Source organism: Zootoca vivipara, chromosome 4, assembly GCF_963506605.1.
Source record: "Zootoca vivipara chromosome 4, rZooViv1.1, whole genome shotgun sequence".
Lineage (NCBI taxonomy): Eukaryota > Metazoa > Chordata > Lepidosauria > Squamata > Lacertidae > Zootoca > Zootoca vivipara.
In genome coordinates, this window is record NC_083279.1 from 24,872,196 (window position 1) to 24,886,378 (window position 14,183).

Consider the following 14,183-nt stretch of genomic DNA (forward strand, 5'->3'; position numbering starts at 1 on the left):
GAATGGTGCATAGGTTTAAAACAACTGCTTTTATGGCCCTTAGACCTACTGAAAATGAAAATCATGAAAACAAACTGCGGAAAATTAAAAGGAATTCATAATATGTTGCATGTCATTCAGTTAAACTCTGTATGAACAGCCCTAAAGCAGATTGATCAGAAGTTTAACCATAGCAGTTTCTTGTTCTGATTAACCAGTGTTTTTGCATGGTGTCACTGCAACCCTGTTTTCATGTTAGACTGGACCTAACCTGGTCTCAGAATGCAACTTTTTCTGGTTATTGCTTCTACTGACCTACAGTAATTTTGCAATTCTGATGGTGGGCATTGCATTGTTTTTCCCCCAGACTGGTGGCAGGTGAAGCTGCAGAACAGATGTGTGCCCCAAGCAATGGCTCTCATGATTGCAGTCCACTGCTGTTTCACTTACCAGGCTAGTGGATAGAGAAAGAGGAAGAGTCATAAATGAGTGTGGCTGGCTGGCTAGCTGGGAGAAACAGCATTTCCTCCCACACCGACACCCTTGACTGGGCTTCTTTCCCGTTTAGGAGCCCAGATGGGGACGGGGAACTACGGTATTAAAAACTACATGGCCATTTGCAAGGGAAAACTGAAGGGCAGAGCTAGGTTAAACACCTCTCCCCACCCACCAGCTCCCCTGCAAGTGTCTCTCCACCCCTGCATTATAAGGAGAACACAGGGTAAGTGTAGTTTACTGAATACAATTTAGTTTATTGAATTTATGTGTTGCTTCCCACCACCAAAGAAGTCTTGAAGCAACTTGCAAAATAAAGAAAAATCTAAAAGAGACATGTCCATTTAAAACAATGCAACATACTAAATGTGTTCGCCTACAATAATCACTTGCAAGCAACCATACCACCCAAGAATAGTCCCAAAAGAAATAGCTGCTAAAAGCCAGACTGTTATTGTTGGGCAAATGCCAGGGAAAATAAATACATCTTCTCCTGGTGCTGAAAAGATGACAATGTTAGCAGCAGACAAGCTTCCAAGAGGAGAGTGTTCGACTATAAGCATAGGACTACCACAGAAAACATCTGTTTTCCTATTGCCACCCTCTGAGCATCTTTGGAGGGAACATACAGAGATTCCCTTCTTAATAATAATAATAATAATAATAATAATAATAATAATAATAATATATTTATACCCCGCCCATCTGGCTGACATAAAATTGAGGTAGATTCATATGGGGAAAGGTTGTCCTCAAAGGTACTCCCAAGCCATGCAATACTTTAATAGGTCAAAACCAGTACTGTACTTTGAATTTGACTCGGAAACAAACTGGCAATTAGTGCAGGTAAGGTAAAAAGGTAAAAGGTAAAAGATCCCTGGACGGCTAAGTCTGGTCAAAGGCGACTATGGGGTTGCAGCGCTCATCTTGTTTTCAGGCTGAGAGAGCTGGCATTTGTCCACAGACAGCTTTCCGGGTCATGTGGCCAGCATGACTAAACCACTTCTGGCGCAATGGGACACCGTGACGAGTGCCAGAGTGCACGAAAACACCATTTACCTTCCTGCCACAGTGGTACCTATTTATCTACTTGCACTGGCATGCTTTTGAACTGCTAGGTTGGCAGGAACTGGGACAGAGCAACGGGAGCTTTATGTTGAGATTGCCTCATCTCTGTCAACAACCTGGCAACTGTGTTCTGTGCTACTTGCATTCCCCCCCCCCATTGTCTTCAAATGCTGTTAACAGACCTCAAGATCGACCAGGGCTTTGGCAGGAGTGCCAGTCTTGCAAGGGGCAGGGCAATCCAGAGTCAATATATCCTAACCAAAACAGGTTGATTTCGCTAGACGTTACCTGTAGGGTGGTTATGAGTCATTCGTCCAACTTCAATGCTCACTTCAATGAGAGTTTCCAGCCTGTCAGGCTTCCAATATTTCATCCCTAAGCACATGGCTTTTGTAGCTGCTCCAAATCCTGAACCTGTCGTCAACATCAACAAAAAAGGCAAACAAGTCATGAACGATAATTTGAATCAGTCATTAACAGTCATCAACAGGTTTACCACTCCTATCAGCCCACCACCCATTCCCATCACCCCACCCCCCACCCTCTGAATATACATAAGGGTCTGGTGGATTCTGTTTCAGTGTATCTGACGAAGTGTGCATGCACACGAAAGCTCATACCAAAATAAAAACTTAGTTGGTCTTTAAGGTGCTACTGAAGGAATTTTTTTTATTTAATTTGAATCATGTTTGATTGTAGCTGATGATGTTAGTGAATTTTGAAGTGGTGTGGGAGCCAGAAAGCTGCTGAGAAGTTGGTAGTTGAAGTCCGAGAACTTGTGAGAGTGGGAGGCAGGCCCATGAAGAGGGATGGGGGAAGACAGGTACACTTGCCCTAGACCAGGCACGTCCAACAGGTAGATTGTGATCTACCAGTAGATCACTGGATGTGGTAGATCACTGCTAGATCACTGGCACCCCTTAAAAAAGCTCACCTAAAAATTTTCTCCTCCCTAAAAAAAGCTGAACCATGACCTGAAGCCCTAAACAAAAATGGGCCTCCCTCCCTCCTAAAAGAAGCTCAACAAGTTTGACCTAAACCCAAAAAAACTGGGCTTCCTTTCCTTAAAAAAACTCAACAGCTTTGACCTGAACCCCCCAAAAGGGGGTAGATCACTCCCAGTTTTTAACTCTGTGAGTAGATCAGAGTCTCTTGGGAGGTGGCCACCCCTGCCCTAGACCTTAGGGGGCTAAGCTGACCAGGGGGCCCCCACCAGGGGCATGCCAGACTTAAACGGTCATGTTGAGAATGCCCCATAACTCCCAGCCACCCTGGGCCTGAGAGAAGCTCTGTACAGCCCTGGTGGGGGGCAACAGGTGGCTCATCGCTAAGCTGGGAGGAAGATAGTAATTATAATTCAGTATACATACGTATTTAGGGTGTGGTAATCCAAAATGGAAATACCTTTTAAGTCCTGCTGATGTTAACATGGGAGCTAAGGGTGTGACCAAGCCCATGCAGAGCTTGTCTGAGGCCCTAGTTGGGAGTCTTGTTAGAATAAAGTTATAAACTCAAACAAAAAAGCAGCTGGTCTCTTGGCAGGCCAACCCGCCCTGCCCCCCGGCCAGCCAAGCCCTCCAAGGCCCAGGGCAAATGTACCTAGCTGCCCCCTGCTCTGCATAGGCCTGGGTGTGGCTATACATTTCTGTACCCCACTTATTTGGGAGTAAGTCCCATCAAACTCATTGGGATTTGCTTCTCAGTGGACATATTCAGTGTTCTCCCTTGCTGAATTTCCTAATGAAATCAATTAAATAAAACATTCACTTTTGCTGGATTGTTATATGTAATATATTTTGAGTGCATTTCTGTTTATATCCCATATTCCATTGAAGTAACTTACAATATTTTGAAAGAATCATAAAAGCTGGAGGTTGCTGATTTGGGATCTCAGAGGGAAGGAAAGCAACAACTTTTACATCAAGCCCAGAAACAGCTCCTAGCAGAGAGTTCCCTTTCCCCAAGCACCAACGTCCATTGCTAAGGCCGCAGCAAGGAAGGCAATCACACCGCTCCATTATCCAGCTGTATTGCTACTCGGACTACTACTACTACTATGTTGTTGTTGTTGTTGTTAGATGACCTTTTGCAAGCCACCTTGGAGGTGTTTAACGGGCAGGAATGTAGAAATAATAAAGAAATAAAAGCCAGGCTGAATCTACACACACATATAAAACAAAAGCTGTGAAAATGCTTTAAAAAAACAGTGTGTGTGTGTATGGAATTTGCCATTAGCTCACTAGCACCACCTAGTGTCACATTTGTATAATGCACTTAAAACGTTATATTTCCAGCTGTATGACTAGAGTCCCCAGTCAAAAAACACCAATTAATAAACAGCAGATTAAACAACAACAATAAAAAGCATCCGCAATAAGCAACACCATACAAAAATCCCCCCAAATCCAAATACTTGTGTAGGCTGCCTCTTATACACAATATAGCTTCTATCATATAAAGTCGCAAGGTAAGCAGCATTGAAAACAGTGGTAAGAATCAATAACAATAAAATAACTAGCTGTCTAGAGGAACAGCACCATCAGTGCCAAACAGTCCTCTTTGAGGAGAACTTTCCAAAGACCCAGGACCACGACAGAAGAGGCCCTGACTGTCTCCCGTCACCACTCACTGTATCTCAAAAGGGCAGTCATCTGGAGCAAGGCCTCTGATGACAACTCAAGTGTCATCAACCTAAATTCATACCGGGGTAAATAGCCATTCATTGTTATACATTAAAAAAAAAAAACACCAAGCAGCAGGGTTCATTTCCATACCAGAGACAAAGAGACAAGGTTTCCACGTCAGAGAATAAGGTTGCCAGGATAACCTTAAACCCTGACACTTTTCAAAATTCAGCACTAGGCCTATGTTCTCCATAGAAACTGTGGGTGCCAGCCATTTTTAGGAGTTCGGAATGCCAACTGTGCTGCGTCCAGCAGTGCTTCAACCCTAGGAGTGGAACTTAGTCCTGGTATTTGCTTATTAGTTTAATGCTTCACACCCGGCTGCATGGCTTGTTGCATGTTAAGCTATGAATAAAATTAAGCTGTTAGAGCCTCATAGTCTGTTGTCACCTCACAATGGATAGGCAAGGAGTAGGTAAAAAGGTTGTGGTGGTTGTGGTTGTGGTTGTGATACCCCCTAGCCAATGTAACCTTCAATTACATTTTAATGAAAGTCTTTTCTATGTTTTTATCTTGTTTTGTTTTATTTAAGCCTGGGGCTACACAAAAGGCGTCAGGCTGCTGAACTGGTTGCCCCTACCCACTTATATATGTGGTGGTATAAGACATGAAGCTGGAAAGGGGGGGCAGAGGCTGACTTTTTAAGGGACAGAGCCTCCAAACCCAAGTCTCCCATAGTCCATGCTTTATAGAAATAGAAATTACCAACCAAGTGTCTGCTAGCATTCTAGCGGCTATGAATATATCAATACATAATTTAGCCATTTCTCAATTCACATGTCTTCATGTACATCAATTAAGAAAGCAATTCCAGAAGACAGCCACCTTTGCGGCACCATTCCTAAAGTCTGGCTTATATGGGTTTAGCTGTGCTCACCTTACATATATAGATCCTATGTGGAATCTCAAATAGCTATTGTGATTTTGCTTTGAGAGATACACATACCTTCTCAAAACAATTTCTGGGGTTTCTATTCGATCTATGCATGATTGAGAGCAGCGTGCTTGTAACTGCTTCACTACCAGCCTGCTATCCATCCATGGAACGGGGCCAGAGGGGGCAAAGTGAGCTAAAATTGCCAGGTATTTTTTCTTTTATTTTCTCTTCCAGCAATTGCCGTGAGAAGGACAGAGTGGGGAGAGAGAGAGAGGCAGCAGCACTGTCAAACGAGGTTGATTGCAGAGAGACAAAAATAATCATCGTATTGCATTACAATGTTTATGCCATGATGTTGCATTAATATATGATGCTGGTGTTGAGTGGTTGTATATTGCAGTGATATAGTGTCACATCAGCACAGTGCTAGGTCTGGAATCTGCACTTTCCTTGCGAGGCCGTGTAGGGCCAGTGAAGAAGACGTACAACGCCTCTTCTAAATGGTCAGTACTAAAGAATGGAAAGTGATCTCTCTGCAGAATGTATATGTTGCATTTTTGAAGCCTGAATAATACAGTAACTACCACAGTGAAGTTGCGTCTCGGCACATACTCTGAGAGGAATCACATATGCCTCGTTTTGCTCCCTGGGCAATTTAGTTTAAATAGATCACTTTACATGGACAAAATGTCCAGGTTAGTGCAGGCTCTGAAAGGGATCCACGACAGATTGTATTCCTGAAAAGAAACACAAATTCCAGAACAAACAAAAAAATCTGGACCAGAAGGCATTGCACCAAGAACAAAACTCTTTAAATAGAGATTTAAACTGGACAGAGATAACTTACAAAAGGACACAGTGCCCTGCAATAATTATATACTTCATTACTGAGTGAGGCATTATTGCCAGACGTAGAGTAAATGAGAATGTAGGGGGAGGGTTGTAGAATATCTGTTTTGCAATGCAGAAGGTTCCAAGTTCAGTCCCTAGCATCTGCAGGAAGGGATGGGAGACAATCCTGTCTTAAATCCAGGAGAGTCGCTGTTCATCAATTGTAGATAAGACTGAGCCAGATGGACCTATAATCTGACAAGTATAAGGCAGTTTTCTATGTAAGAAGCTGTGGCTGCCTCCAGAACTAGTAGTACTTCTTTGGGGCTATGTAAAAAAAAAACTACGTAATGAACACTGATTTAAATCAGTTAGTGCTGAGATAGCAGCAGCAAAATGGGAAACTACTGTATTCAGATTGCAAAAATAATGCAATCACATTCATGTTTACTCAGAAGTAAGTCCTCCTTTGTGCACTGGGGCTTCCTATCAGGTAAGTGTCCATGAACTCACAGCCTAACAGCGCAATCCTACACTTAGAAGTAAACCCACTGAATTCAGCAGAACCCCTAGCCTGCTGCCCTCAAGTGCAGTACTGGAGTAGGATTTTTAAGCAGAAGTTGGATGGCCATCTGTCACAGATGCTTCATCTGGGATTCCAGCATTGCAGGGGGGTGGACTAGATGACTCTTGAGGTCCCTTCAAACTCTACAATTCTATGGTTCTACCAGTCAGATCAGCTTCTGGGTATGCATTTGGTGAGGGGGGGGTGCCACCTTGTCCTTTGTCTCAGGCAGCAAAATATCTTGAGCTGGCCCTGACATTATTATACCTTACCAATCCATTGTAGGTTCCTTTAAAGTACAATGATGTAGGATAGGTTTCAGCTCGGAAAAGCCACCACCTTACCTTTCTCATTAAATGGTGTGTGCCAAGCCAGGAGATAGTTGTCTGGTTTCAGTTGGGAGCAAGCTTCGATAGTAGCAGGATCTGACCGTCTCCCAGGAAGTTTGTCAACAGCATCCACATAACGTTTTACAAGTTCCCGATATAGGTCTTCTAAACACCAGTAATCTGTACAGGGGAAGAAGTTGTTATATAGTCAGATGAAGCAGCAGGTAACGTCCAAAAGGAGAAAAGGAAATCACTCCTCCTGCTCCATTTGTCAAGGTTGCTAAAGATGGATCAGCGACACCTTAACACCCTTGAACTACTCTGTCATCAGTGCTATTTTTCTAGAAAAAACGAGGTGCTGGAACTCACCACGAACACCTCCCTTGTTCTCTTGCAATGGCACATGAGAAGTGCCGGAACTGAGTTGTGGTGAATGCCAGCTGGGGTGGGGTGGGGGACCTGCCCATCATAGACACAATTAGGAGGTTAAATAATGTATAGTGCAATTCTATGCATGTTTACTTAGAAGTGTCAGGTGAGAGAAAAGCTGGAGCTGGGGCATATACATTTACATCCTACCTTTCTAGGCAAAATGCCCACTCTGGCTTACACAACAATATAAAGCAGGGGTAGAGAACATAATATCATCAAACACAACACCATAAAATTTAGCAAAAGCAGAAGAGCAAAAATTATTATCAGAGGAAAATTAACCTTTAAAACAGTTGAAATAATATACAGTGGTACCTTGGTTCTGAAATGCCTTGGTACTCAAACAACTTGGAACCCAAACATTGCAAACCCAGAAGTGTTCCAGTTTGCAAACTTTTTTTTGGAAGCTGAACATGCTCCGTTGTGAGTGTTACACTTCCGTTTTGAGTGCCACACTTCCGTTTTGAGTGTTATGCGAAGGTCTGTCTGTTTTTGCTATTTATTTTGCAGTTTTGTTTTTGCAGCTCTTTTTTGTTTTGTTTTTGTGACTGTGTGGAACCCAGTTCAGCTACTGATTAATTGTGTGACTGCAGTAAATTGTTTATTGCTTTCAATTTATGAATCAATGGTCGCGTTAGATAGTAAAATTCAAACAGAAATCAAACATTGATCTGACTCTCTCCCCAGCTTGCTGTTATCCTTCTAGGACTAGGTCATATCTCAACTCTGCTTTTCCTTCTAACCAACCATCCATTTCCCACCTCACATATACCTCTTTCCTTTGTTTCTTTTAATGGCCCATCACCCAGGCAATCACCTCACCAGGAAGCTGGCTTGGCTTATATTATAACATTTGCTGGATCCAGGGGTTAGGAGTGTCTCTGCATACAGCTTTGTTTGTTTGATTAATTGTTTTGATCAATGGCAGCTATATATTCAACTTTATGGTCTAAACACTATTGATTTTTCGCATTTGGAAAATGGTAAGGATATGGAGGGAAATAATATTGTATAGCTGCTTTAAGGAAGGAGGCAACTGAAAAGTGCTGTTACCTGCTCTAGAAAATGTTAGGACTGCGAAGGTGCAGAAACAGCCACTCTACAGTCCAGCCTGTGATTTTTATGTTCTGGTTTCAACAACCCTAATAGATAAGTTATGGTAAATCAATTTAGATGTCACCAGAGGAAGAAAGGGTTTAGATAGATGCCTTACACTTAATACAAAACCAGATGCCATTAATAGATTTCAAATTATCTTTCATTCAATGCTCAGTCCAGTAGACACAAATGGTGATACTGTACAGGCAACTCCCATTTACGGGGGTGGGGGCTGTACGTGAAATTGTGTATATTTGAAACACCATTGGAAAAGCCTGCAAAAACCCTGTTCTGCCCCCGCCCCACCCCTTTTTGTGATGTTTTTGTGTCACTTCCAGACAGTCATGCACATATCAAACACACGTAAATGGGGGCTTGCTTGTACTATCTCAACCCATAATGAGCAAGTTAAGGTGCATTTTGTTTTTCAAAATGGGAAATCATGTATTGCCTTAAATGGCTAGAAACTGTTTTTTTTATCATGTTCCTATGTCTAAAACAGGAAGATCATGCAGCACACATATATTAAACAAGTGGTGCTTGCAATTGCAATTGTTGGAATTTGGACAGAAGTTCAAAAACGAGATTTTGAAACAGCAGCTACCCTGCTGTATAGGCAGAGGGATATGTAGCTAGCTTGCTTTTGTACAGCTAAAAATGGTTGCAAAGCAGCTTGATAAGCTTTGCAGATAACATTTATGCTCATACAGAGGTCAAGAAGCAGGAAACATGTGACATGCATTTAATCACTGACTATATTCAGAAGTATGTTAGTCATCCTTTCCCATGATAGGTTGACATCTTGCCATTATCTTTAGGGTATTAGCTCCTGCTCACATCATTGGCTAACCAGTAGGTAGACATAAAATATCCCAGATTCTCTTCAACAGGCCTCTGGTGGCTAAATTTAGAGCATCTCAGCAGCAGTCAGATAAGAGTGGAATGTCAGAGAAATTTCATTGACTTTCCCGATTCTAGAAAACACACTAAGAAGTGCAACACATTTGGAGAGCATTTGTCTTCAGTGAAGATACAGATGTTTTGTTCAGCACTCATCTTGAATGTATCATAAAAATAACACATACATTGCATCGTAAGATACTGTTGCATTCAATAACTTGACAATATTGGATGCTTTTTATGCAAAGGGACTTGATACTTACTATGATGGGCAGCTGTCTATATACCAGTCAGGAATAGGCAACTCTGATAAAGGAAAATGGCTTAAGGTTTTCTTTTTCCCATCCATGTTTCATTCAAGGCAAGTTCATGTCAATGCATCCAGTGAATGCATCCAGTTTATACCTTTCAACAATAAATTTTATACAACCAATGAAGAGAATATGTAACCTTCTTACTATGAATGGGGATACACACACACAGTATCTATATACAGAGAGAGAGACACTCAATTATTCTCAGTAATAAGGTAGACCAGTATTCTCTTCTCCATATTGAAATAGAAAGATGAGAAATAGTTGGCCACCTAGCAAGCTCACGCTTGAGGTGGTTTTTGAAGGGAAGACTCCTTGTATCGTTTACATTCTCAGCAACCACGCTAGTAATATGGCAAAACCAAGACATCATATGCATAGATAACTGAAGGTAGCATGAATTTCTGCACAAACTCTCTGCTTAGCTAACAGAACACTACAATTACAGCTGTTCTCTAGTTTTTGCCTTCCCCTCCCAGCTTGCATACAACCTGAAGTTTTTCCTACCTGTGATGAGAGCTTCAGCTGTAGCCATGTGCATTATAGTATTATCACTGATTGGCCATTTGTCAGATGACAGGACCAGGTTCTCGAGTCCTCCAATTTCTTTCAGTTCCCCTTGAATCTTTGCACCTAATGCATTATTTTCCCGTGTGAAGTTTCGATAGCCCAGAGCATCTCCTACCCCTGCCAGCAACAGAGCAGCCTTAAATTTATCCATCATAAGGGGACGTCAATGCTTCTTCAGTTCTCTAAAACTGTCACTTCTTGTTTCTTTGTTCCTTTGCCTTCCAAGCTCAGGTCAAGCAACACTTTATATCGGAGCCATTGTGTCATTGCACAGAGCAGTCTGTATAAGGCAAGCCTTTCCTTTTCTGGCTTTGCAGATGCCACCACTTGTCCGACATCCAATGAAGGGATAGAAATTGTTAGTCCAAGAATTTTCTGACTTATTTTTAAGCTGCAAGCTCCCAAAGTGTGCAATGCACTAGTCCATGCAAGTAGCAAAAATCAAAAACCCTCCTGACAATCCTGGACAAAGCAAGCCAAGAAATATTTTGGCTATCCAGTTCAAGTAACTCTACACCTAGAAAAACACATGCTGTAATCAGGAGGTTTATTTTTACAGCTGTGCAAATGAGCATATTTTTCTTTGACTTTTGTACTACTGTATTCAGTTACTTTTTGGGGGGGAAACTGAGAAAAACACAAAACAAGAGCAGTGATTGAAGACACCAGAGGAAGAACATAAAGGTGAGAAGGAAGCTAGCAATTAAAAAAAGAAAATGGAAAGCCAATTCATCAACGAACTGAGCTGGCTTTAAGTTTGTTTGCTGCCCTGCAGCACACTTATACGTAAATGTTTTATTGCAGTGAAACAACACTGGGCCATACAAAAGTAGTTGGAACAGTGTTTCCTTCCTAGTGCTCCTGCATGAGAATCACATTATGTATATACATAGTTAGGTTATTCTGGGGCAACTAGGCATCCCCCAAAGGATGCTTAGCTTTGGTTTCTATTTCCAGCATAATTCTAGGTTCTCTCTCATTAAAAAAAAAACTCTGGCAGGATTCACACTTGAGCAGGTAGGTAGGAAAATACTTTTACATTTTATCCACTGTGAGAAAAGTGTAAACTTTGAACGACTTGATTTAAATAAAATGTGACACAAAATTTCACAGTACTGTGAAGGAAAGGGGTAGTTCTGTAAGGCAACTCACAAGTTAACAAAAAGGTGCCACTCATTGCTAAAAGGAAAGGCCATCTTTTAATATTCATTCCACCTTTGAGAATTTAAAATTATTTCCTAATATAGTAATACAAAAACAGCTTTACAAGCCAAATAAGATGATGATCCATTGGAACTTTGGAAGATCCATATTTAAAAAATATAAATTAGTTACGGCAACTGACCACTTCCTGTTTTAATTCCCTGAAGTGCATAGGGTTAGAAGAAAAAACCTGGCAGTTTTAACAAAGCATGGGTTACATTTGGGTAAGATTGTCCCAAAACGTATTTCAGAGATGACAATAATCTTCATTCATACATTTTCTGCAGAGAATTTAGCACTCAAATCAAATTTTGGTGTTACTAATTAAATTAACTTATTTCAACAGGAAGTAATATCTCTTTTGCCATCAAGATTACTGTTACTCAGTTGCACAACTGTCATGCACATACTAGATAGTCCAATTGACACTACTGATAAATCAGCTGGATATGCTTTGAACACCTGAGTTCAGAGTCACTGTTCTTGAGCAAGCCTTTTGCATTCCAGCTTACATTCCTGTTACATGTACATACTCGGTTTAAGTACGCTTCGGTTTGAGTAATTTCCGTTTAAGTACTCCGCGGACCTGTCTGGAACGGATTAATCTACTTTCCATTACTTTCAATGGGAAAGTTCACTTCAGGTTAAGTAAGGACTTCCAGAACCAATTATACTCATACTTCGGGTTAAGTACGCTTCAGGTTGAGTACTCCGTGAATCCGTCTGGAACGGATTAACCCACTTTCCATTACTTTCAATGGGAAAGTTCGCTTCAGGTTAACTACAGACTTCCGGAACCAATTGTGTACTTCAACCTAGGTACCACTGTACTGGAAATTATAACCTGATTCAAAAGCTTGCTGCGATTTGAAAATAATGAAGATTGTTATATTGTGTTTTGTGCTTAATGCCTTTAATGTATAAATCCATCTCCCATTTTATGACTTGTTTAATTATCATTTTTGGTGCACAATAACAAGTATTTTGTTGAATGGAGACAGTGCTATCAATCATCATTCTCTTCATTGCAGTTTTAAGGTTAACCGAACACTAGATGTTGCAGAAAATTATGCAGCGTATATTTAGGAATTTGGCCACCATTAATTAAAATCTTGTCCCTCAATCAACTCTGGGGTCCCCGTGAAGTTCCAGAATCGTCAATGTACCAGGGATACGTTAAATTTTGCGAATATTGCCCATCATACTAAACTGTATTAAGGACATATCCTCAAAATATAAGAACAGGAGAACATAAGGGTGGTGATAACCACCTGCATGCTCAAATACATTAATCTGCAAGTTACATTCTAATAAAAACTATCAACATGCTGCTAAGATTTTCATGTTTAACCTGCAATACATGTCCGTATCCAATAACACCTTTTAACTTAACTTAGATTAGATTAAGAAGCGGTAGACAAATGTAACTGGTTATTAGAAAAAAGCAAGGGTTTAACATTTAAAGACAGCATTTATATCACACTGATTCTGCAAGGACAGTTTCAAACCCAGTGCAACCTGTTAGGGCCTCTTTTTTTGCTGTAGACCACAGATAGCTAATCTGCGGCACTCCATATGGACTCTTAACTGCTATCGGCCTCAGGCAGAATGGCCAAGACTCAAGGATGATGAGAATTCTAGTCCAGGAACATCTAGAGAGCCACAGATTAGGAAGCCCTGCTGTAGACCCCATCTGAATACATTTAATGCTATGTCCAGATACATTTCTGGGCAAATGCATTAAGGGAGTTGAGTGACCTTTTGAGAATACTGTACCTGGCTTTTTCATAGTTCATAGCCTAACCACCTGCCTAGAAAAGGAAGAGATATCTAAAAGCTGTCATACTGGCATCTAGTGGTGAAATGAAAGTTAGTCAACATTCAAATCGCTACTGTTGTTGTTTGTAGTTTCTGTTTTTCTTACTGAACTGAAGTTTCACCTTAGCAGAACACAGCTGATGTTGTTAACCTAGTCTAAAAGTGAAATCGGTCACCTTATACTACATAGCCTGACATTACCCTTCTACTGGCTCTTTTGTAACTCACAAGGAAGGCTTGTGAAATCCACCACTTTACATGCTTTCATCCTTACCAGATGCAACATGGGACCCAATTTAATTTATTTATTGCAAATGATCACCTTCCTTCTATTTCTTTCTAGGATGACAAGTTACAATGAAGAGATGGGCTCCTGCAACTTCAACTGTCATACAGAAGAGGAAATTTAAGAAGGGAAATCATGCAGGCTGAGATCACTCCTTCTACATAGGAGGCACAACACTCTTGTCTTCCTTTGCATCTATATTGTATTTTTAAAAAAATGATTTGTGAAACCCACTTTAGGTCAAGACGTAATGCATTTCTCGGTCCTAATCTATGAGTTGACAATCAATACACCTTGAGTTCTTGACCACCATTTGGCAAATACTCAATATCAGACTGCTGCATATATAGCGACATAATCAAATGAACTTAAGCACTTTTTAAGTGACTTTGATTTCAGTGGGAGAATTAAGCATATGTATGCCTTGCTTCCACTGATATCAGAGGAACTTAAAATGGTCTTGCGCCAGATCGTATATATAATATACTTAGAAAATTCAACAGGCAATCATGAAATATCAAAGGATTCTTGAATGTTTCCTCTACATTCAAAATATTAACAATAGCCACAATACAGATACTTGGTTGCCTCATTATTGATCAAGTACAAACAAATTCCCATAAGGTCAGTGTGGAATGAGGAAATCAAGCTTTTTAAAAAATGGTTCTAGTTGGCCTTTCCATAAATTTAGAATCTTGGCACCATGCTGAAGAGATGTGTCAATAAACATTTCA

The 14,183-nt window shown here is 40.8% G+C and overlaps 1 protein-coding gene across 3 annotated transcripts in view; it reads right to left on the reverse strand.

Moving 5' to 3' along the window:
* The window catches only part of ADPRHL1 (ADP-ribosylhydrolase like 1), a 41,077-nt gene extending 26,966 nt beyond the window's left edge, over positions 1-14,111 (reverse strand). For all 3 annotated transcript variants that reach the window (XM_035114345.2, XM_035114344.2, XM_035114347.2), the window contains exons 1-3: positions 10,080-14,111; positions 6,844-7,008; positions 1,831-1,956 (exon numbers count right to left, since the gene is read on the reverse strand). In XM_035114345.2, coding sequence (XP_034970236.2) covers positions 1,831-1,956; positions 6,844-7,008; positions 10,080-10,296 — 508 coding nt within the window. In that variant the 5' untranslated portion in view covers positions 10,297-14,111. The remainder of the gene's footprint in view (positions 1-1,830; positions 1,957-6,843; positions 7,009-10,079) is intronic.
* Positions 14,112-14,183: the final 72 nt, after the last annotated feature.